Raw genomic sequence first — 24694 nt, 5'->3', positions numbered from 1 at the left:
TGTGTTAACCTCCACTGGCTCTCCTTCCCTTGTGTGTGCTGCTGCTGTGTGTGTGTGTGTGTGTGTGTGTGTGTTTTCACTTAAGGCTGTCTGCCCTGCCGCCAGATTCCTCCCCCTCTCCCATCCAATAACTGTTCACACTCTGTGTTTGAACACAAACACACCCCACTGTTGCTCCCCTTATAGCTGTCAGTCCGTACGTGCCTGCGAGTGTGTGATTGCGCACGGCCCGCCCTCGCCCGGCTCGTATTCAGATGGCATGTGCGCCCTTTTCTGTCGGTAATCAGCGTGAGGCCGGCGAAACGGAGCCCCATCCATTTTCAGCGGCGAGCTGTTATGACGCTTTGTTAGAGAATGGCAGGATTTCCCTGTAAGCAAGGAAATAGTCCCATTTCCCCCTTCAGTAATTGAAGAGTGCTGACAAAGCAATCCTGTGTGTGTGTGTGTGTGTGTGTGGGGGTGGGTGGGTGGGTGGGTGGGCGTGTGTGTCGTTTTCCTTGCTTTTTACCCACACTCCTGCCGTGGAAACCTGAAGTAAAACCTGAATATTTAGCTAAAGTCAAACTATTTGCATGAGTGATGCCCCTCTCTGCTCACATGTTGGTCTCCTTTACGGCACATAAAAGCCCCTGAGTTGCTGGCGGTCATTTTTATGGATGTGCATGATACATTGGCCTCCAACTCAAGAGGATTTTTTTTTTTTTTTTTTGCGAGGCGGTCTCCATCCCTGGGGCTGTTCCATCAACCATCCCACTTCATTATTTTAAGAAGACTTCAAAGCGAAGCCTTAATGCAGCAGCCTGTGGCACGGTGGTCTGTCTGGTGTCTCTTCTCCCGCACATTCACCGCGCCGAAAGACAAATGGGCCTCTTATATGTTCAGCCATGTATCTTACACATGGCCGGCATGTGCGTGTGCGTGTGTGCATGTATGTGAGCGGGTTCAAATAACCTAATAGAAGCCATGGGGACACAATGGTCTGTGATTGAGGAGGATTCAACAAAGTGAGGGTGGAGGGGGGGGGGACACTGTCAAAGCCCTCCCTCATCCCCTCTGCCTTCATTTTCCTCAGCTCTCTCTTTACCACAAACCAGCCAAGCAGCCAGCCTGCTAATGTAGTTAGCTTCCCTCTAATGATGGTGAAATCTCATTAATATGCTTCACAGCTGGGCCCAGTAACCAGTGGGGATGAAGGTAATCAAATCTCTGAGGACTAACCTAGAGCTGAACCTCAGGAACTACTGCAGCACTGGGCCGAGGCAGCCCGAGGTCTGGAGGCTTGATAATAGCCCGCGGACTTGTGGTGTGTGTATATATACTGTATATAGTATGTGTGTGTGTGCGCGTTTTGGTCTGCGGTCTTTGGGCTGTGATACCTTTTTGAAGTGCTGATGTTAGCCAGGCGATCTCATGTCAGTGCTACAGCTCAGGACAGTTCATCATCGCAATAGATTTCATTTCAGACTTGTGGATATTTGTCCATTTAAGTCTCCTCATGCAGTAATTGCATATGGAGGATGTGGCTGTGAGGTGCAGCCTGGCTCTAAGTGCACTTGTGGCTCATGATGTATGCAAAGTGAATCTGAAGAGCGGCATTACAGACCACTCACACTTGAACTTAATTAAATCACCGATGCTTTGGCTCTGAGTTTGAGAACATCACACCATGCTACATTAAGCTATTAAGTTGGCTCGGGGCGCACACACACACACACACACACACACACACACACACACGGCGTGTTTATAATGCTTGTCTGTAAATGTGAATATCAAAGGTGAAATTACATCAAGAGGCTTTGACACACTGGTCATTTAGAATTGGTTTCAGGAGATGAATCTGATGTTAATTCACCAACTGGCACACTATTTAGGCTCATTAATAAAAAAAGAATAGCATAACAACTTTCAACACTGTAAACTGCTTGTTTTCTGCCGTAGTGTGCGGTCACACACTACACAGGCACAACCTCCTTTTTAAAGGGACTTCTACTGTTTCAGCGTTTCAGTGTCAGGTTTGTTTTCGCTGGTTCCACCTGACGGCCTGTGCTGTTTATTCCCACCTCTGGGATCTGGTCTGACAACATACCAGGCCGCAGACGTGAATCCAGCCTTGTGTCTGGATCACAACAATTGCCATGACCATATGGTTCATGTGGTTTGAGTTTCACCTCGCCGCCGAAGCACAATAGATTCCTTATCAGCAACTCGGCGCTGCTTTTCATTTAAACATTATTTTCAGGGGTTGCGGGTTCCTGTGCCTTGTATCCCCGAGCAAAGCTGGGCGTTATTGTCTATTCATGCTCGCTCTCACTTGGCTAAAGGAATGATATTCTAGCCTGTACTCGGTGTATTAGTTACCGTGGGGATTTTGCAGGCACTGAAGGGTCTCCGGCCCCGGAAAAGCGTTGCCAGATATACAAATTTCCAGTGTGAACATGTTGCAAGGAATATCTCCAGGCGAGTGTGAGTCAGATCTTCCACTGTTTGTGCGTTTATGATTTTCGTGGATCACACAATAGGCAGGCTTGTGTGTGTGTCCCGGTTGGTGTTGATCAGAGTTTGGATGCAGGCTGGTGTTGAATAATGCCTGGGTGAGGGCTGCTGAAGGGCTAAGTAGCTCCGTCCTCTGTCCACAGGCCTGCCATTGTTTTGCTCCATGCCTCGGCTTGACAGGGCTCCAGAAGCCAGCCATTGTATTTAATTACAGTCGCCAGCCCCCTCACAGACTCTTGTCCTTGTGTCCCAGATTTCCATGGGTGCTCTCATTAAGACTGTGCATTCTATGTGTGTGTTTATGTGTGTGTGTCCGTGTGTGTTCGACCGATTAGGCTTTTTTAATGGCTCAAGGAAAGCCCTTAGCCCGTGTAAATGTCAGAATGGATGCAGTTTTTAGGTTTGTGTGTGTGTGTGTGTGTGTGTGGGTGGCACATCTGTTTGTCTGTGCGTTTCTAATGAAGGCAGCCTTAATGTGGATGAATAGCTCTGTGGTCACACTAATAATGCAGGGCTGTAATCAGTCCGCATCAAGAGAGGCAGCGCAGCGCTGAAAACTGTGAATGGTGTTTTTTTTTTTTTTTTGCCTAATGAGAAAATATGCCATGTTATGTAAGAGCTGCTCTATTTAACTTTCATTTGTTTGACATGAGTGTGGCGATGGCGTGGCCCAGTGGCATGAGCAAGGACGACCCGTGATGACACCAATAAAATGGCAGCGAGCGAGAAGAGGCAAAGGACGGACTCTCACACTCTCACACTCTCACACTCTCTCACACTGACGTGACGTCACCGCCTCACTAACACATCATGTGCACACGTTCTCTCAAAATGAATCATTCCTTTTTTGATTAACTGGCCTGAAATTAATAAAGTTTGTAATTGTTTTCTTGGCTTTAAGTGAAATCCTGACAGATGTGTGTGTGTGTGTGTGTGTGTGTGTGTGTGTGTGCAATAGAAATGAATCTAAAAAAAGACCTTCATTTCCTCCCTCCATCATCTGAAGATTTTCTCTTTCTCCCATTTCCCCTGTTTATACTATAATACACATCTTCACTTAACTAGCCTCTGCCTTCACAAATCTGGGCAATAAACAAAAAGCCTTTTGGTTATAAATAATAAGAGTGCTTCACTCCCGGCTGCAGCACCTTTTGTTATAAATTGCCTGTCATGTTTTTTTTCTTTTCTTTCAAAAATATTCAAACAAATTCTTTCTGAACCCTTAATCACCCTCTCACTCCCATATCAGCTCATTTACACCCAGAACTGAAAAGGTTGTTGCTGGTGTGAAAGTGACACATGACATCTGGCCTCATAAATGTAATGTCTTCATATCCCGGGCCTGATTGGGTGTCAGTGCTGGGTGTTGCAACGCGAGCTTTATTGCTGTTTAGCTTAACTGTCCCTGCCATCTGAAACCCCCCGCCTGGATGTAGTGTGTGTAGTGTGTGTACTCTGCTGACAGTGGAGACGGTGCAGGCTTCAGAGTGGCCAGATCTTTGGTGTAAGGTGCTCGTGTCTGTTATTTTTTTTTTCCAGGAAGCCTTGAACATATCTGGGCATCAGGTTGGTTTATTTTGGTTGTTCTGAATGTAATCTTCCCCTGTGCCATCTGCTGCATGCGCACTGAGATTGGCAAGCTGAGACCCGCACACAGACACTATAATTGGAGCGGAAAGCGCGAGCGTTTGTGTGTGTGTGTGTGTGTGAGAGAGAGAGAGATAGAGGAAACGTTGCCCAGCGTGCTGTGTATTTAGACCTGTACGGGTTGCGTCGGGATGTGATGCGAGCAGAGTGTTTGTCTGCGGCGTTGGCGTCACGTGGAGCGTCTTCGGCTGTAGTACGGCCCTTCAACCAGCCTGCTCTGTTAAATATAGATGGCTTATTTACACAGCAGCTCCTGAGCCGCTTGTCAACCTCTCCAATCCTCCTCTGAGCTGCTGATGCTGGGTGATGAGGGTGGAGCAGCGGGCTGGGAGATGCACACAGGCAACACACTGGAGCTGTGTTAATATGGACCTGAACCAGGCAGACGCACGTCACAATCACTTTTGTGTTCATGCAATTAATCGCAACTGAAAAGGAGTTATTGATATCCGCATAAAGGCACTATACGCTGCTTATACATAAGCTCATAAAGGCAGCAGTTGCAGACAGGGATTATACACGGTTAGCTACAGGCCACAGGCTGCAGGTCTGCACTGTCAATGTGTGTTTTTATATTTGATTAAAGAGCCTTGTTTTGTAACACGCAGGATATTGAGGTCAAAGTCCAATACATATTACATGCAGGCAGCAGCAGGTTACCGCCCCGCAATCCCCGGCCACTTTGTGTAACATGTACAAGCGCACAAAAACATGAGGAGTCTACAAAAAGAGCTCACAGTTTGTCATATTAGCTCGCACTGCGCTCGGGCTGCTGAGTGTGTGTGTGTGTGTGTGTTCAGCCTCTCTGTTTATCAGCCTGATATTGATTAAGAATGATGTAAGGGTGTGCGTTTGGTTCGGGGGGTAAACAAGTTCCAGAGTTGTGTGTCTTTCTCGGTCAGAAGCAGAGAGAGAGCGTTGAGCTCCGTCTGCAGCGTCTGTCTGTTGCTCTCAGCTGCCCATGAAGATGATGATGTGATTATTTGTCTTTTAATATTTCACTGCGCTGGTTCTTATGAAGACTGCACAATTTAAAAATGAAATAAATAAAAAACGCAACTCCGGGCCTTGTATCAGAGGAGAAAACCTGCCTTTGAACTGTGCCTGCAAAGCAACTCTGTGCTGTACCACACACACACACACACACACACACACACACACACACACACACACACTCTCCAGACAAAAATTCAGCAGTAAGTGGGAATCCAACAGAGGCTGCTTTCATTGGTGCTTTGATGATCTCTAGGTGCATGTGTATTAGAGAATGTTTGTTCTTTGAAGACGTTTCACTGAGTCTTTCCTGCGGCGGATCTGAAAACGCCTGATCAAGAAAGTTGTCCTTACACTTGCAGCTTTTTTTTTTTTTTTTTTCTTTCCCAAACACATTTTTAGAAAGTGAGTTAGTTCCCCTTGTGGTGATTTGTATTAGATGTCATCACCTGTGTGTGTCTGTGTGTCATCGTACACATATGGTTGTGTTGTTTATCCCTCTGCTATCGATTAGCGCTCAGCCGCTCCATCTGACAGACATGTGTCGGCTAACGCTTCTTGTTGCTCTTTTTTTTTTTTCCTTCTCCGCAGCGATAGAAACCCAGAGTACCAGCTCAGAGGAGATAGTGCCAAGCCCGCCCTCGCCTCCCCCGCCGCCCCGCGTCTACAAACCCTGCTTCGTGTGCCAGGACAAGTCCTCAGGGTACCACTATGGTGTCAGCGCCTGCGAGGGCTGCAAGGTGAGACTTCCTCCCAACCTGCCAATACGAGCAAGATGTTCGTCAATCTTTGTTACCATCGTTTGGTTTTTGCACTAGGAAAATAAGAACATAGAGGTTTTCACAGCCAGAGCTGAGGCACGCCATCTGGAACCAACCATTTGTTGTTTCAGTTTTAATGCTGAAATTAAATGGACTACAAAAAAAATAAAAAAACAGGCCAAAGAAATCACATCACTCACATCACTGGCTGCTTTGTTGAGTTGTGTAATTATCAGTATGACCTGAACACGCTGTAAAGCCTCTTTCAACACTCAGCCCAGAGATACTGTAAAGGAAAAGATAATGTATATGATGGATCGGTCTCATCACGTCCAGTTTGTGTAACTCCTCCAGACGAGCAGGTGTTGTTGTTGCTGCACGTATCTACATGCTGACGTGGCCACATGTCTGTTATCAATACAGCCATGTATTACACAGGTGCTGAGGAGGAGGAGGAGGCCCCCATAACCCCCGTCCCCCCCCACGTTATCAGGCGATAGTTGCCATGTGCATGCATACATGTATTCCTGTTGGAGTGAGCACGTCTTTATCTCTCTGCTCACAAGACTGTGGAGTTGTGTAAGCTGAGTAGAGGATAGGGATGAGGAGGAGTAATGTAATGTAATGTTACCACCAGGCACAGACAGACTTATATCTGCAGCTTCCACCATGGCCACATTTCAGAAACCACTTCTTTTTTCTTTTTTTTCCCCCTCTGTGCTTGGCGATCTGCATTCTTGAATTAAGCAAATAGGATTTCCACAGTTAAGGAGCCTTAATAGAACAGGAGTATGTAAATCCTCCGTCCATCGTGAGGTTTTTTTTTTCTCCTGACAGCAGCTCCAGCAGGCGGGGAGGGGTCGGATGAAGACGGGCAGGGTGTTGCTGAGGGTGACAGGTGCCTGCGAGACCCTCTGACTTATTGACTGCAGAGCCAATTCTGTGGTCTGTGTTTCCATATGTGCAGCAATAGGAGCGGTGTCTAGGGAAGAGGGGGAGGGAGGGAGGGAGGGAGGGAGGGAGAGGGGCAGAGAGAAAAAGCCACAATGAAGAAGAAGGCAGGAGGCAACAGTATGAAAGAGTGAGGGGAGGGCACGAACCCAGGGGGAATGTAGAAATGCAGACGAAACCATACAAAGATGAGAGGGACTGCGGCGAGAGAGATAGCAGAGAGAAAGAGAGAAAGAGAGAGAGAGCAGACTGTGCTCTGGGATGCATGAACAGCCAGAGAGAGAAAGAAGAGGGTAAATGGTTGGAGGGCCGGCAGATTAGGTGGATGGGGTACAGGGGCCACAGTTGAACTCATTGACACCAAAAGAAAGACGGTCAGCGCACCAGAGCAGAGGGGGGAGGAGGGGAGGAGGAGGAGGGGGGAGAAATGAGTAAAGAATGCACAAAGGGAGGAGATTACAGCAAAGCCGGGACTCTAGCACACACACACACACACATACAAACATACACACACACACACACACACATACACTTCCAAAGGCATCGCCCTTTAACACAAACCCTCCGAGTGCCTTATGAAACTTAACCTGCTCCCCAAATGTGACTTATAAAAAGTTAACAAAGTAAATAAAAGCTGACCCCTGTGCTGTTTTATAGAGCAGCCACACTGCTGCTGCTGCTGACGCTGCTGCTGCTGCCTCCTGGATGTGGATGTTTAATACAGCAAATGTAAAATATATTTGTTTCTGATGTGAAGGTGCCTTTGTTCAGGTGTGTGTGTCTGTGTGTGTCAGAAAGAGAGTTCAATCATGAGTGAGAAGTGACAGAGAAAAAGGAAGATGGTGTGTGGTTTTCCTCGCCAAGATAATATTTTGTGGTGTGTGTGTTTGTGTGATGCACCAAATTGTTTAGGAAATTGTAGTCCACTTCCATAATTGGTCAGTCTTTTGAAACCGGTTTTTGCACGCATGTACCAACTGGGTGTTTTGAAACAGTTCAGCGTAGGTAGGACATTTGGCAAATTTTACAAGTTTGCATTTGTCCTCCACCTTTTGCTCAACGCTCAGCTCTACAAGTCGCAGTTTTTATGCAATTTTATACATTTCGTCTCACGAGCCTGTGTCATTGGTGCATAATCTCACACTTAAATCATGTGTGTGTGTGTGTGTGTGTGTGTGTGTGTGTGTGTGTGTGTGTGTGTGTGTGTGTGTGTGTTCGCTATTTGGTTCAGTGCACAGCTACCAAACTAGCTGCTTCATGTGTCTTATATTCAAAAGCAGTGACCTTAATCTGTGAAGATGTGCAGTAACTCTGCAGCCATTTCAAACCCTAATCTGCTTTTATTGTGTCTATTTAACGCTGCTCCCCATCTATATAAACAGAGTAGTAAAGAACATAATGAGGCTGTATCACAGCCCCTGATGAGAATTTGTGTGTGGGTGTGATGTTGTGTATAGAGGTGTATCAGTCTGCTCTGTGGTTATACCAGCCCATGTGCAGAGCTTGTACCTTATAGCAAGCTGGCACTGAACTGAGGGATGATGGATTAAGCAATAGCATTTGATGCAACTGAAATTAAAAAGAAAATATGTAAGAAAAATATATTATCCATTAAATAGTTTCATAATATTGTGGGTTAAACATGTTAACGTATAAAAATGTGGTTCAGTTTGTCAGCAATCATTCCTGAAAAACTTCAACTCTCAAGTCAGGAGCTGACTGTAAACTCTGATTTGTTTTGATCCCAAAGATCTTCCCCAGACAAAAGACATATTTACAGCGTGTCATACACACAACAATGTGACATTTGAAACGCAAAAAAGGAAAGGCAGACAATAGACGAGCGCAGAAATGGTGCCAGATTTGACTCTGTAATTAGCATTCTGAGGCCTTGATACATTTGGGAGATCACTGATGTTTCAATCTATCAGCCGGCAGACAACACGCAGGGCAAATTACCTCACGACAATGACAAACACTAAGTTAATACACAAATACTAGCATCAGTTGCTCACACTCTAACTACATCCTGAAATATGAAATGGCTACATCTCAGGTATGATCATAAAAAAACCCTCCTGCTCTATCAGCCTTTGGCATTAATTTCATTAAACGTTTCTCCAAAGCCCCAACAGGAAGCTCTGCATGCCTCCTCGGCAGAATGTAATTAGTTCCCCAGATATATTATGGCTGAGTTTGATTATTTTTAGCGATGAGAAGCCACATGCATAAAGTACATTCAGCAGCACAGTGATAAACATTCACTTCAGTAACATACCAAAAGAATAATGATATGCACTGATTAACTAGAGTGGGAGAAGCTTTTAAGTTCAGGTGGAGGTTGTTGCATTAAGTAGCAGTAGGAAACTTTTTGGGACAATACAATACAATACAATACAATACAATACAATACAATACAGCTATGTAGGTGAATACCTCAACACTGGCCATGGTATTTGTGTCTACAGCAAGTGATAAGTGTATCAGGTGAACGATGAACCATGGCTGTTCATCTTTATCTTAATCACCTTTATCTTAATCACCCAATAAGCGGTACTGGACTCTGTTCTGCTGCTTAGCGAAGAGTTCATTAGGATCAATCGTTGGAAATGTTGCCTGAAACTAGGAATCTAGCTGCTACCGGCCCGTCCATGAGCCGTCTGTCTGCCCGCTCAACAGCCGCAGTGCTAATTTGAAAAATTCAGGATGCCTTCTCCGTATCTCTGACTTCAGAGGAGATGACTTGGCATAGCACGCTCAATAATTCAACACTACAGGCATGTGAATGTATATGGTTGCCTCATCTGAGACTGGGGTAAGTCGGGGGTTAGCAGCGTCTGCTTTGCTGCAGCATGCCAAACTACAAAGGCATTTCCTGGGGGCTGCAGTGAACAGAGGAAACAGGAGCGGGGAAGTTGAGCTGTGCTACTTGGAGACAGCTCCTTCGTTTGTTGTTTTTAGTTCTGCCGCCCGCACACACTCAGCGCCATCGCACTTCTCCCCCTCCCACCCCGCAGATATTACCCCCTAAACATTAAATTTGCATGCCCACCCCCTCATGTTTATGTTTTTTATCTCCGAGGCATGACAGCGCGCGGCAGGCAGCCTCTCCTACTGGTGTCCACCACGATGCCAGAGAGAGACCATATTTCTCAAATCTCCCCTAACTGCCACTTCTCGCGTGAATGTCCCCTATTTGCAGCGTTTTCCAGATTGCCCTCTCACAAAGCATCCGTCTTTACCAATGCGTGGGCTGAAGCAATAGCTGCTTAGTAATAGTGGCAGGGGCACAGGCACACACACACACTCATATACACACATGCACAGACACAGTGGGAGGCTGGGAACGCACTCTTAATCTGGGCACAGTGTGAAAGTCACGTAAGAGAGGATTCCTGAGCTTCCCTGTGAACTCTATAACCCCGACCCCCTCCTCTATCTCCCTCTTAATAAAAGCATCTACTCGCACATAAGCAAAGCAGAATTCACACACGCTCATAAATGCATGAGGCTGTGGATTGAGGAGCACATGGCGCATGCGGTCACGTATGTTGCTGTAACTGTTCGCTCCTCTCTTTTTTTCCATCCCTCCCTCCCTCTCCCTCTTCTTGCGGCTCTCATCTTCTCTGAACACTGCAGGGTGGCTGACAGGCCCGCTGAGGGCTCTTGTCGCCGGGTGGATTAAGCGGTGATACAAAAAGAGGCTTAAGGGCCGCAGGAAGCAATGACTCCTAAAAGAAGGGTGGGATGGAGAGGGGAGGAGAGGAGGAGGAGGGGTGGGGGCGGTGGTGGGCTAGGAACAATCAACCGGCCCACGAGCCAGACGCAGCAGCCAATCAGGAGGTGATGTGAGAGGGCACCTGAGCCTCGTGGTGTCAGGAGGGAGGGGGCCAAATCCCCCGGTGACACTAGGGTCAGGGTCAGGGTCAGGCCACCGTCGGATCAAAGAGGACATGATACATTCACACACAGACTTGATCCCTCAGCAGCAGCGGCTGGAGTCAACATCCAGACACACAGTTGTCTGCTGCTTCACAACAACAATCATGTCTTTTTGTATCTGACAGCGAGGCGGAGAGCGGCGCGCAGGCAGAATAAAGGTTAGACGAGGTGACCCTCTGACGCCCCAAACACTTCCTCTTCACGTGTAATCAGCTCCATCACGCTCGCCGGTTGCACCTTGCTCAAACAGCTGCATGGCAGTGTACACACTTCCTCTTCGTAGTTCATCACAACTTCCGCTCTGCGGCGGCCGACGGGGACACGAGGAGAGGCCGGTGATCTGGGGAAGGACAAATTGCGGGCTTAGGTCCACCGGCCATCTGTCGGCTAGCAGAGCTAATCCTCAGGCATGGGACGGGGCTCCCTGGCAGCAACCCCACCACAACACAACCCAACACAACACAACCCCGCCACAACACAACACAACACAACACAACACAACACAACACAACACAACACAACCCCGCCACAGCACAGCACAGCACAGCACAACACAACACAACACAGCACAGCACAGCACAGCACAGCACAGCGTACTCCACCCCACCTCCCTCTAGCTGCAGCTGACCCCACCTACTCTCCTACACAACAACACATAGCCCATGTCCCACTGCGTCACATCAATACTGACATTGACCTGTATTACATTTGTCCCAAGCCGTGCTCAATCAGTTGTGGCTGATTTGCATTAACCTCTTTTTTATCTTTCTGACACACAAGGAATGTTTAAGCGGTGAGGGCACGGAGGTTAACACTGATTTTATTGAGGCTGAATGAAAGAATCTAAGTTGATGCTCGGCTCTTCAATAGCTTCGGCATATTTGACAAATTGGGGTCTCTTGGCTACAAAGCACAATTTTATATTAACATCTTAATTCCAGAGAACAGTTTAAAAACATGTGAGTTATTTCCTTCATATCAGAAATCCCAGTTGTCGTTTTTTTAATCAAGGCGTAGCTAGCTTGTTCTAGACTGTTCTCGTCATTTAATTTATGACCTGATACAGATATCTTATTTTTGGCAACATTGTTTGAGCGACCCTTTAAGATGGAGGTAGAGAACTTGAATTATCACTGAGGGGTGTGTTTCATCTGGGAGACATGTTTTTTTTAATGCAATCAAAACATAGTTTGTCTTCCCGGGGATCTATCATTTCAGCCCAGTGACCTAAGATGAGCTCATTATGTTCCATCCGCCTCGTACACTCGGACATTTCTTAAATCCATTGTTTTGATCCTGTTGGATTGAAAAAGGGGGCTACGAGGTAAACAGGGATTCCTTCTCGGTTCTTACGCATCACTTCCAGCCAATGGGCTCTCTTTCTAATATTATGCGCTTGGCCTGGATCGTTTGCTTATTTCTGGCTGCGTAAACTAGGCCATGCTTACGTGGCGCCCGGTTACCCTGTGCCTTTTGCCCCAAAAGCCTCCAGACCTGATTCCCCTTTGGAGAGCGTTGTTGTGTTGTGTCACCAAACAGGTGGACGGTCTCATGAAACGCTGGCAGTTCCGCTGACCGTTAGTCTCTGTCCAGATTGTGTCAAGGGTTAAACCCTTTAAGGACTTAACTGTTGGGTAGTTCATTGCCTTTTAATTGCAGCTGCATATGGCCATCCTGCTTGGCCTTGTTTTAATCTAATACCTTTCAAACCTGCATGTTGTTTACAGTGTCTTGTTGGATGAAAAAGGACCTTGTAAACATGAGCAAGATCTTAGCCACAGGTAAAATAAGCAGCGGTGTTGACAGATAACCGTATGACAGGTGGATTCACAAGAGCAAACAGTACAACTGTATTTGCTCAGCAATTGGCTGCTCTGTTTGCTAAGACAGTCCGGTTTCCCTCTTTTCATCTTTTACCAACCCACGCCTCCTCCCAAACCTGTCCTCACTCCTCTTTCTCTGTCTGCCTCTCTCCGTCTTTCTGTCACACAGGGTTTCTTTCGGAGAAGCATCCAGAAGAACATGGTGTACACGTGTCACCGGGAGAAGAACTGCATCATCAACAAAGTCACCCGCAATCGCTGCCAGTACTGTCGGCTGCAGAAGTGCCTGGAAGTCGGGATGTCCAAGGAGTGTAAGTCGAAAAACCGTGTTACCCAGAATGCCCCGCTGCCACGGGGCATTTAGGGCCAAGCACAGATTTCATCATAGCCGTTTAATCCCGGAGGGGTTAGCATGATTGTGACCCTGCAGGAAGTCTTAAGTTGAAGCACTTGTTGACATTTATTTCCACTACTAACAGTGCAAACGCTTTCGCTACTGATGCACGCACATGAGTCTGGCCCTGATTCCAGTCTGTCATTAGTTGATCACTGCACTTAGTAATGGTATGATACACAATCAGATCCCATCAGTTTGGAGATTTTCAGATCTTTGGTGTTGATCGTAACAAACTGAAAGCTGTTACTACTGGCTGTTACCCTTTTAGCTGATAGTCTTCGTTTTTAGGTTGGAGAAATCTCCAGTGGAAGAGCGAGACAAAGGGCAGCCGTGATGCAGACTGGCAGTAACAGTCAGGGTGTCGCCAGGCTTGGCAGGCCTCTGTGATGAATATGTTCTCACCTGCCGAGAGTGAAAGAGCAGGCGTCTGCTCCCATCATTGCACCCCAGGGGCTGTGTGAACACACACTCTCACATACACACACACACCCACACACAGGCAGTCAGACTTGATAAAGTAATTGGTAGAGGTGTGACCACAGAGAGCTCAGAGGCCAACGGGGTTTTTACCTCAGCCTGATCACATGCCACACACTCCAAGGCACACAGACAGGCGCTGTGTTATGTGTATGGGATACAGTCGGACCCATAAATAGGGTTTAATATTCAGTAATAGGATGTATATCAATAACATGAATTTGTTGACAGAGAGTGCAGCAGCTCTCCTCCTCTCACAGGCTCACGTCTGTTAACACACATGCACACGGCCTCCATTGCTCCGTCCCTCTCGGCCTCCCGTCTTCCCGTCTTCCCAGCGCTATTTACCTCATCTTTGTGGCACAGCGAGTGCAGGGAGCACTCCCCATGCCACAGCACTGTGGTTTACAGTAAAAGAAGTTATCCTCCGAGCTCCTTACCTTTGAATGGGGCCATTAATCATGGTTAGAGGCAGGCCAGCGTACAATAGGAGGAATAGACTGGAGTTGGAGAGCCATCTAGTGGTGAAGAAGTAGTACTGCTTAAGAAGAAAAAAAAAAAAAAAAGGAAAATGTTTTTTAACAGGATTCCAGTGCTGGAAATTTTATTATTGGCTGGATTTGGACCCACCTTTGTTCAGCTGGTTTTGGTTTAATAGTGCTTCCTTTTTCCGATTGTGGTCACTTTGTGCAGAGCGTGCAGAGCGCCGCTCTCATGTCCTCAGCAGTGACTTTGGCCAGTGAAAGTAACGTAGTCCGGGCTGGTGAGGAAGGAGAGGCCGGCCATCTGGGCTCAGCAGGGAGTCTCCCTGCCTCTCACACACACGGACACACATACACACACCCACACTCACATTTACACCAATGCACACTTGTGTATAATTTCATGCACGCAGCCACATTATGCACATACAAGGTGACTGACACAAACTGGTTTGAATTTAAAAAACACACAGTTAAAGAGAACTACACTCAGACAGCTCCACTTAAACACCACACACTCTTTCTGTCAGACACACACACAGAAGGTGGACCCCCCTGCTAGCGCCGAGGGGACGTCTGGGTGACCTTGCGTCTGCCGGCAGACAGCTCCAGATGACAGTGCCAGGCCTGCTGCCAGGTGGCAATGCCAAGCAAGATGGCATCAGAAGGAGGGGGGGGTGATGGGGTGTTCTGAGAGCAAAGTGGAGGGTTACAAGGAAAGGCCTGTAGTGTAGGCTAGCGCCACATAGTTACTAACCTGACAGTGTGTGGCTGAATGACCAAGATCTGAGTAATGTGAAGGTTTTAGCCAGTAAAAGAAACATACTGCACTAACAAGCAGACCTACAAATTAAGCAGAAATAAACACATTCGCTACAAAAATGACATTTCTCTTGATGATTTAGCTTTTTACTGACTGAATGCTGCATAGTCTCACCCTGTCATGTCTCTAAATATTCAAAGTTTGAAAATACAGCAAAGTAAAACTCATTTTCTGATTGAAATGTACATTTGACAGAGAGTTACCTCTGCTGTTTCAAAAGGGCCAAAGCCACAAACACTGGCCTAGTAGCATGTGAAACGAAAATGAGAAGCAGAAGTTCCAATACAGAGCCACATTTAAAGCGCACTTCTGTTATAGAAAGTTAATTCCCACTGCTGACACTTCTTCATTTTAGTTTTTTTTTTTTTTTCTTGTTCTTTTGGGATGTTGGTAAGGCACAGTTGCACAATCCCCCACAATGTTTTCATGTTACAGTTCAGAGAAGCTGCCACCCTTCAGTTCTTGCCTGCCTTTATCATCCCTCCCTTTTTTTTGCAAAGCTCTCAAAACCATCGCCCACATGTTCCTCGAGGAAGGTGTTACTCAGCGATAGAAAAAGTAATAAAAGTAAAATAAGATGTAGCACAGAATGATGGAGAACTGGGTGAGAGGAAGATAAGATCAGCCGGAGAGGCAGGATCGTGGAGCAAGATGAAGGCTGAGGAAGGGAAGAGTCCTGAACCCAGTGTGAGTGAGAATGAAAATCAGGAGTTGAGAGGGAGCGGAGGGAGGGAGGGAGGGAGGGAGGGAGGAGAGACGCTGGAGGACAGAGGAAGGGAGAAAGTTTCATCACTGTCGACGGTGGCTCTGTGCTGCGAGCAGCAGCAGGAGGAGGGGGGGGGGCATTGACATTTTTATCTTTCCATTGAATTTAATCTGTGTGATGGACGAGCTGCCAGTGCTTTAATTTTCCTCACACGAATTATCCCTGTCTGCCCACCTCTCTGTCTTGTACACACAAACACACACATGCACACACAAATACATACGCACTAAGGCACTAACAGAAATTGTCTATTAACTGCACGTTGCAGCTGAAATCCACAATGCGGACAAATGATTGAGGGATGGCTCATTGTGTGTGTGTGTGTCACAGTATTCTGTACACGTTACACACAGGCTCTTGTAAATCATTTTTATGCAATGTACATGTAACCACAGACAATTCAGGATGCAAGTTCCCCCATTAGCATTCATATTCTCATAATACATTTTGAAAGATGCATTGCTTGAAGTTAACACCCACACAAACATCAAAAAACACATTTGTGTCCACACACACACACACACACACACACACACACAATAAAGAAAAAAAAAAAAGCAAGGCAGTATTTCTTTCATTTCAGCTCCCCTGCTACACTCCCCCCTCCTCCGCAAGTTATTGCATGTGGCAATTCGCCATGACAGATCGCCAGTCGTGCCTAATAGTTCTTTAATGACTTCATTAAATTGTGTTGTGCGGCTTATGATTGTGCTGCCAATTTGTCAGCGCGGGCAATGTCTGGGCGCTAGGGATGCCCTACTTTTATTTGTGAATTAATTGGACATCGATTGTTTTGCAGGCCTGCACCCCTCCCCTCATGGCCGAAAGGACACAGATTCCTAATCAGCACCATAAGCACCGCTGGCCCAGATATGTTGGGCAGCTTACTACACTTTTATACAACTGGCCTCAAAAGCTGATGGATGTTTAAGAGGACGTTGCTTCACCAACAGAGTCATAATTAGCTCATTAAAGCGGATGGAAGTCGAAGGCTTTGTGCTGATTAGCTTGTTTTCCCTGGATTGGTGTGTATTCTGCTGGTTTTCATCTGTCGCTCCTCACGTTTAACCACATGTGCTTTCAGTGACTATGGTTACGTTAACCTGCCAAATGAGCAGCAATAAAGTGCTGGCGAATAATGCATTGCCATGCTCTGTCTGCACAGCAGGGTCTTCTTCATTTCTTGTTGAGGCGAGCAGTGCTTAGCAATAACATAGTGCAGCATCAGACTTCCAGCCCCCGCCTTCCTCCTTCCTTCATGTTCTCCCAGGCAGGGAGGCCTGTCCGCCGGCTGATGAATGAGCAGCAGCAGCGAGTAGTGCATCCCTGCCTGGCCCTGGGCCAGGCCCCTCTGTCACAGACACTGATCTCCCATCAGCCTGAGCGCTCTGGCCCTTAATGGTCAAGGTTAGGATTAAGACAAGGAAAATCTGATCTTAGGTCAGCGGCAAGGGGAAATTCAGGTACCCCGAGGGGAGGTAGAGATTGGAGAAATGATAGAGATGACATTAGGAAACGGGGATGATTTAGAGCAAAAGCAATACAATTTTGGAAAGGAGAGATAGCGTGCATCGGCGAGAACGGAACGAACCGAGAGGACGACAAGGAGAGCGAGAGTGTGTTGTATAACCAAGAGAGAGAGGGAGAAATGTGTGACAGAGAGAGAGAAAGCTGGAAGGTTTTTTCCGGTATGGGCTGAGCAGCCGAGCCCTTTTAAAACCATTAGAGGCAGGATATTTGTCATATTATGTTATTAGATTAGCCGGGACCCCTAATGAAAGCTGTGGCAATTTGTCAGCCTTATGGATAGCTCCATCCCCCACCACTATTTATCAAGTAGCACCCCATCTAACCCAACCCACCCCCACCTTCAGCACACACATACACAACCCAAGTAATAGCTAAACTGCACCCCAACGTGGATGTTCTGGGAGAAATGGATGGAGGCTGTAATGGGATTCCAATGCTAAGCACCCTGCCTAGTGTTTTTTGTCATTTGGGGTGAGCAGACTATTCTCAGCCGGATCGCCCAGAGGGGAACGACACCAGATTATTTCAAGGTTTTTCTCCCCCTCTCTCCATTACCCCTAGCCCTCATCAATGGAGCTGTCTGACAACATTTATCTTCTAGCGGCGGATAAGAGCAGTGAAGCTCTGGTTGCTGCTTGTGTTTGCTGCAGAAGGAACATCCTGTCCTGCTCATGACTTTGCCTTTGATCACGATCTCAGTTTACCTTGAGGTGGTGTCAGGTGGTGCTAATGTAGCACGTATACGTAGTATCCAGTTTGCTAAACCCTTTCAAGCAGCCTTTATTCTAAAAATTGTGCCGTTTGATGTTTCAAGCCTTGTTTTTTTTATTTTATTTTTCCTAAACAATCCTTGTCTTCTTGTCCTTGTCTTCCTGCAGCAGTGAGGAACGACCGGAACAAGAAGAAAAAGGACGAGAAGAAGCAGGAGTGCACGGAGAGCTACGTGCTGAGTCCCGACACGGAGCAGATGATCGACAGGGTTCGCAAGGCGCACCAGGATACCTTCCCTTCTCTCTGCCAGCTGGGCAAATACACTACGGTCAGTAGCATGACACCGCCAGTCTGCCTCCCTTCACCCCCCCCCCCCCCCCCCCCGTGTTACCTGTAGAGCGCTGTCACCTACAAATATTCAAATCCCCCCTTGTCCTCCCACACAGACTAACAGCTCAGAACGACGTGTGTCCTTGGACGTGGACCTGTGGGACAAGTTTAGCGAACTCTCCACCAAGTGCATCATAAAGACGGTGGAGTTCGCTAAGCAGCTGCCCGGCTTCACGACGCTCACCATCGCCGACCAGATCACTCTGCTCAAAGCCGCCTGTCTGGACATCCTGGTAAGGACAACAGCCCAGTTCTTTCTCTGAAGGAAAAAAAATTAGGATTTTTCAAAATAGGAGCAGATGAATTATTATAAATGAGTGTTAAACAACTTGTTCTGTCTGTGCTGTTCACAGATACTGCGGATCTGTACACGCTACACACCAGAGCAAGACACCATGACCTTCTCAGATGGACTCACGCTAAACCGAACCCAGATGCACAACGCAGGCTTTGGTCCCCTCACCGACCTGGTTTTTGCCTTCGCCAACCAGCTCCTCCCTCTGGAGATGGACGATGCAGAGACAGGGCTGCTCAGTGCCATCTGTTTGCTGTGTGGAGGTGAGACAGTGGGACTGGCCCTTTACAGCTGGGAGTTAAACAAAAAGGGGAAAAAAAGGCCAAAATGCTTTTTAATACTGTTTCCTCAAACCAGCACTGAGTGTCTCATATCTAATATGGGAATGAACCAGACTGGCTGTGCTGTGCTCGGTCATTGAGCGCCACCTAGTGGAGAATTATACTCAGGACAGCGAGAGAGTATTGACCTGTTTTTTCTGTTCTGTGTGCGATGCTCCACAGACCGTCAGGACCTGGAACAGGCAGAGAAGGTGGACGTCCTGCAGGAGCCTCTTCTGGAGGCGCTAAAGATTTATGTGAGGAAGAGGAGGCCCCACAAACCACACATGTTCCCCAAGATGCTGATGAAGATCACTGATCTGAGAAGCATCAGTGCTAAAGGTCTGTGGCCCCCACCAGTACTTATTTGTGAATTGAGAAAGATTTGTCACTTTAAACTGGAATATAAGCAGAAATATAAACTGATGAAAGTGAATTTTGGTGGCTTATATTTTCTTTTCTCTGACCAACTCTACAGGAGCTGAGCGTGTCATCACCCTGAAGATGGAGATCCCCGGCTCCATGCCCCCGCTCATCCAGGAGATGCTGGAGAACTCGGAAGGTCTGGAGAGCGGCGCTGCAGGCGGCCGGCCCAGCGGCGCCCCCCCAGGCAGCTGCAGCCCCAGTCTGTCCCCCAGCTCGGCCCAAAGCAGTCCAGCCACACAATCGCCGTAGTAGCGGCCCACCTTTTTATTTTACCCTCACGACGCTCTCAGCCTCCTCGCTCGACGCTCTGGAAGGGGAGGGGGTGAAGGGGGGGGGACTTTGACTCTCACTGCTGAACTCTGGAGAGTGGCAGAGCCGACCTCCTCCTCTCCTATGACACAAACCCCCCACGTCCCGATCTGCTTTCCCTCACTCTGAAGCACTGTCCCGACGTGAGGGGCGGTAAGGCCGGGGCGGGCCGGGACAACAGGATGCCTCTGAGAGACCGCACCGTAAACACTGCTGATGACTCCTCCTCCTCCCTCCACTCCTCTCTCCACTGCTGCTCCCCCCCTCTCCACACCTCTCCACAAGACTGATGGAAACAAATCTGGATGCAGTGGAGACCAGTTTTGAATGGAACTGAGATGGGGTGGGGCATCGTGGGACAAATATATGGACAAGGACAATGCATACAGACTGACTTGACAAACACCAGACACTTTTTTTTGTTGTACTCTGAGGCAGACTGCAAGCTATGGACTTGTCAAAAGACCCCCCCTCCTCCTCATAGACTTTGGGTCTTTTCTCTTTTTCCAACTTCAAAAAAACAGGATTTCGTACAAAAGATATATAAATATATATAGAAAAGTTAAGGAACTATTGTGATTGACATGTCCAGAACAGAATGGCAGGTTGAAATGAGGACATGTTTTCTGAGATTAGAAATTGTTGTACTGCTTCACTGTTTGAATCTTTTCATACCCATCAAGAGTATTGAGAGAGATTGTTTCAGTTTTATCACATTTGTACATCCTTCTAATTAACAAAAAGCAAAAGATGTTGAAATTTCTCTCAAGTCCACACATACAAACAAATGTGCACAGAAAACAAGTCGCAATGAATATCACCTACTATTCCAGGTTGGATTTGTTTTCCTTTATTCATTTTTTTTTTTTTTTTTTGCTTCCAAGAGAATGGCAAAAAAATGATTGTATGAACTCGGTTGTATGATACGGTCACAGGTCCTTTCAAGAAATCAAATTAATGAAGATTCATTATTAAGGTGTATTTTAAGTAGCCTTTGAGTTTGTGTATATAAGCTGTATTCATTTCTTTAAAACTATGAAGAGTTTTAGGCTTCACCTGATTTTTTTTTAAGAATACCTTTTATGTGTTTTGTTCATAGGTTTGTGATTCAAGAAAAGACATTTTTGAGCACATCTTACTGAAGGAAGTTCTTTCATGTTTTGTGTCTTACTAAATACTGGACAGACCCTTAACCAATCACTGGCTGTTCAGAATGTGGCTTTCACAACCAATTTCAACCGTTGCCCCCCCCCTCCCCTTCACATGTTTTTACCTACAGAAGATAACAAAGTAGCACTCCAGTTGGGGCAAAGCTTTTTGGCCATGTAGCAGAAAGAGATGGTGTTTCTGAAAAGGTTGAGCTAAAACACCACCTGTAGCTTGCCGGTTTCAAAGTGAGCTACAGCAGCCCAGCTTCAAAAGAGAGATAAAATGTGAAGAATGGTGTACATACACACTGTATTAAACACAAGTGATTCTCAGTAGTCTCTGAATGGATCAATTATCTGTAGTGGATGGGAAAAGACTAGGCTGTAGAAATCCCTCTACTCTTTCAGTGGTCAGGCAAGTGAAGGTCCCAAATGTGATGTTTGTCAACTTAAGTCCTCACAAATCTCCCTGTGGTAGAAACCAATATGTGACTTTTTTGCCGGATCCAGAGCAACCTCGCACCCTGTGACTCACTTTACGCCAAAACGCCTTCACCGTTAGCACACGTCATCTAGACCATCATTACTGTACACACGCCAATGTCTCAGGAAGGAATCATTTTTTGTGCTTGGCCTGTTCTTTGTATATGTTCTGTGCTGCACCCCTTAACCCCTCAATCACAGATGCACACACACACTTCTGCTACTGAGCCCCTGAATTTTTTCTTCAATCACTCACTTTTGTTCGGCCTGGAAGACCAGGACTTGTGCAGAGAGACACTGATCCCGCAACTTTACGACATAGGATGCCAGTGTGGAGTCTCTCTGAGTCGTTCATGTGTTCTTTTTATTTGTACGGTCAAAGCTGCTTTCATCATTTTAGGACTTTTAACCTGTCCAGAACGGCGCACAACTTTTCCCTCCACAGCTAATCTGGAATAGCAACAGACACACCGTCAGTTTGAGAAGTATGGAATATGTTGCAATTTGTCAAGATTATCAAGCGACTTTGAAAAAAAAAAAAACAACAAAAAAAGATAAAAAATAAAAACAACATTTAATAATTATTAAATGTGTGTGTGTTGTTCACTTGTGTTCTTCTTTTGACTATCTCCCAAACTGTGTCCTCAGTCGGTTTTCATAATTCAAAATCCATAGGAACAAGTAGTGACGGGGGAAATTAGAGGGCAATTTCTATCTTTCTTGGGAACACTGGAATCCATGTTTTCATGTGTTGCAAGAACAAAGCATCCAAGAGGCTGACACCAACAGGTCATTGATGGTATTTAAAGTCAATGTTGCATCAGCTACTGGATATCTAGACTACAAGGCCAAGAATTTTCATGCTAATAACAACCTAAATCTATATCTAGCCTACAATAAAACTTATTGGGTGAATTCGCCTCCTCTAGCAAAATAAAGTTAATGTAAATGTGGGCTCACACAAGCTGTGATATTGCATTATCAAAATCATATGACATCTCAAATGTCCAATCATAGGTTTGTGAGGGAGAGCCGGAACACCACCAAAATGCTAGTTACTTAGGGTTTGGACAAAGTTAATGTTAAGGCCATAATTTATTTAAAAAAAAAACAATATTATTGCAATTTTTTGTCAAAATGTATTCATAATATGTTGATGCATTGAAATATATCTTAATATGGTGCAACCATTCACAATATTTTGATTTTTAATCAAAATTTCTACTGTCCCACTTTAGGAAACATGCCTTCCTAAAGTGGGACAGGTGTTTTTTCCTAATGTGGGACAGTGCTTTTTCAGGTAAAACTAATAGGTTGAACAATAACAATGGTTGTTTACATGGCTTTATTGTTATAATGCATTATTTTAGATATTTTACAACAAAAGAAAATCATATTTAATAACTGGAAGTGGTCATAATACTGTTAAATGGCTCTGATTTTTTTTTTCTTGTTTCTAAATCTCGTCTTTTTTGATAATGTTTGATACCTAATTGTTTGAGTTTAGAAGTAATCAAAGGAGAGCACATTATTGATTAATTAAAAGGAATGTATTTCAGATCACAGTGGAAAAGAAGAATTAGGCAATTAGACAAAACCAGGGAAAGAAAAAATGGGAAAAGAAAGGAAAAGAATCAAGCAAGAGAACTCAACCAGTGGAAAAAAGACAGGATGAGGGGAGACATTAGGCCTACTGAATATAGGGAGATCACTGAGGATGTTGACCAGGGCGCAAGGTAAAAAGTCACCTCCATCACACAATTGGTAGAAAACCATAATATTAACAGAAGACGAGGCAGAACTAGGACAATAAGTGATATTATTGTACACTGGTTTGCAATCTAGCATTTATCATGTAAATCAAAATGACTTTTAAACAGACTTTTTAGTGTCCCACATTAGGAGCATGACTGTCCCACATTAGGGAACGGAGATCGCCGGAGAAAATTTTGCAATCAGAATTTAAATATGTATGGTATTTCTTTTATGAGTGTGATATCAGAATTTTCTCTTTGGATTTCATTAGATCACAACCTAAGGATTTCAGAATGGTACAGGATGTAGATTGAAAGTGTTTGCTTCATATCACAATATAGACCAGAAGTCAGAATTTCACAAAATGTCCCACATTAGGTGAATTCACCCTAGATTTTAACAGGTCATAGTGAAACTTTGTATATTTTGAATAAAAAAGTAACACCTTTTTATCGTAAAAGCTCACTCGTAAGCAGGTTGACACATAGAGTACAGTAGCCTACATGTTTAGATCAATAGTCTCAGGGGTTTTATATCCTTGCTGTTTTAGTTTGAGGAAGTTTATGGTTAGTTAATGTAAACATAGTCTCGGTTGCTGTAGCCTATAACTGGCCTTGAGTGAGTTAGCAAAAAAAAAGTCTTCCTAATTTGTGCTGGTCTAATTCACTTTACCCCATCACAAATATCCTGTAGTTGACCTTTATGACCACAGGTGCCGCTGCTGAGCAAAGCCAAGTGACTCATTCAAGAACAGAACTCAGGAAATCACATCAAACAATAACTGTGCCCAATGGATAATAATATAATAATTAATATAATACATCCATGGTGCCCACCGATCCAGGCTTGTGCTGATTGTCTGAGTGCTGCTCACAACATTGATTATTTTCTGAATTTTTAATTTAATGCTCACAAACACCATGATCGAAGAATGTGTCTTGATGATCACTAGGCTCAGATAGACAAATCAATATTTGAACTTCGGCATCCGGCATAAGGCGAACTGGAATGCTTAAAAGATAGAGGCCTTATTAACTAAACCATGCAATTAAATGTCTTGAATAAATAAATAAGCTACAATTATTATATATAAAAGTGCAATAATTAATGACCACCGGACCTTTGGGGATTAATAAAGCCATTCTTATCTTATCTTATTTTATCTAAACCCATGGCTGCATCTGTAAGTCCATTCTAAAGCAAAAAACGTATTTGGGAAATGTCTGAGTGAAATTCGTTCAGCTGGAAACAAAATGAGAATTATTTATGCATGTATCATTCACGTGTAAATTAAATCTTTATTACGCAAACGAAGGGATTTTGATCAACAAACCCAGTGAATGTTTTTTCTAACTGGAAGCAGTCAGTCAGACTACACACTTCCGTGTCTGTGCCGGTGCCGGCGGCTACAGCTACTACGCCCCGCCCTCTCGACGAAGCGTTTGACGTTTCAACCAATCACAACACTTCGCGCGGAATTTCAAACATTTTCAAATCACCGTCCCACTGATGAAGCGATATTGTTCCGCCACATTCGTAAACAAAATAGTTCCTTTTGTATGAATTCACGTTACATTTGATCCAGACAATCAAACAGATCTTTATATTCATGTCAGCACAAAGTTGTACACATATTGTATTCTCGAAACACATGTGAACATGACTATTTCGGGTTGTTATTGTGTGTGTAGTTTGGCGGAGTGATATGATAGTCCGTTGCTTGAAGCGACGAGAGACGGCGAGGCGCCGCTGTTTGGGGTAGCTTACGT

General features: G+C 45.5%; 1 protein-coding gene across 7 annotated transcripts in view; it reads left to right on the top strand.

Annotated features, from left to right (window-relative positions):
• raraa (retinoic acid receptor, alpha a) overlaps positions 1–21751 on the top strand; it is a 146742-nt gene extending 124991 nt beyond the window's left edge. For all 7 annotated transcript variants that reach the window (XM_085761704.1, XM_085761702.1, XM_085761699.1 and 4 more), the window contains 7 exons: positions 5728–5876; positions 12783–12924; positions 17967–18127; positions 18246–18422; positions 18543–18747; positions 18988–19146; positions 19283–21751. In XM_085761704.1, the coding sequence (XP_085617830.1) occupies positions 5728–5876; positions 12783–12924; positions 17967–18127; positions 18246–18422; positions 18543–18747; positions 18988–19146; positions 19283–19479 (1190 nt within the window). In that variant the 3' untranslated portion in view covers positions 19480–21751. The remainder of the gene's footprint in view (positions 1–5727; positions 5877–12782; positions 12925–17966; positions 18128–18245; positions 18423–18542; positions 18748–18987; positions 19147–19282) is intronic.
• Positions 21752–24694: the final 2943 nt, after the last annotated feature.

The sequence above is a fragment of the Trachurus japonicus genome, chromosome 19, assembly GCF_045865225.1.
Source record: "Trachurus japonicus isolate A0001 chromosome 19, Traja_1.0".
Lineage (NCBI taxonomy): Eukaryota > Metazoa > Chordata > Actinopteri > Carangiformes > Carangidae > Trachurus > Trachurus japonicus.
Note: the sequence above shows the minus strand (reverse complement) of the source record. Positions and strands in the feature narration are given on the sequence as shown.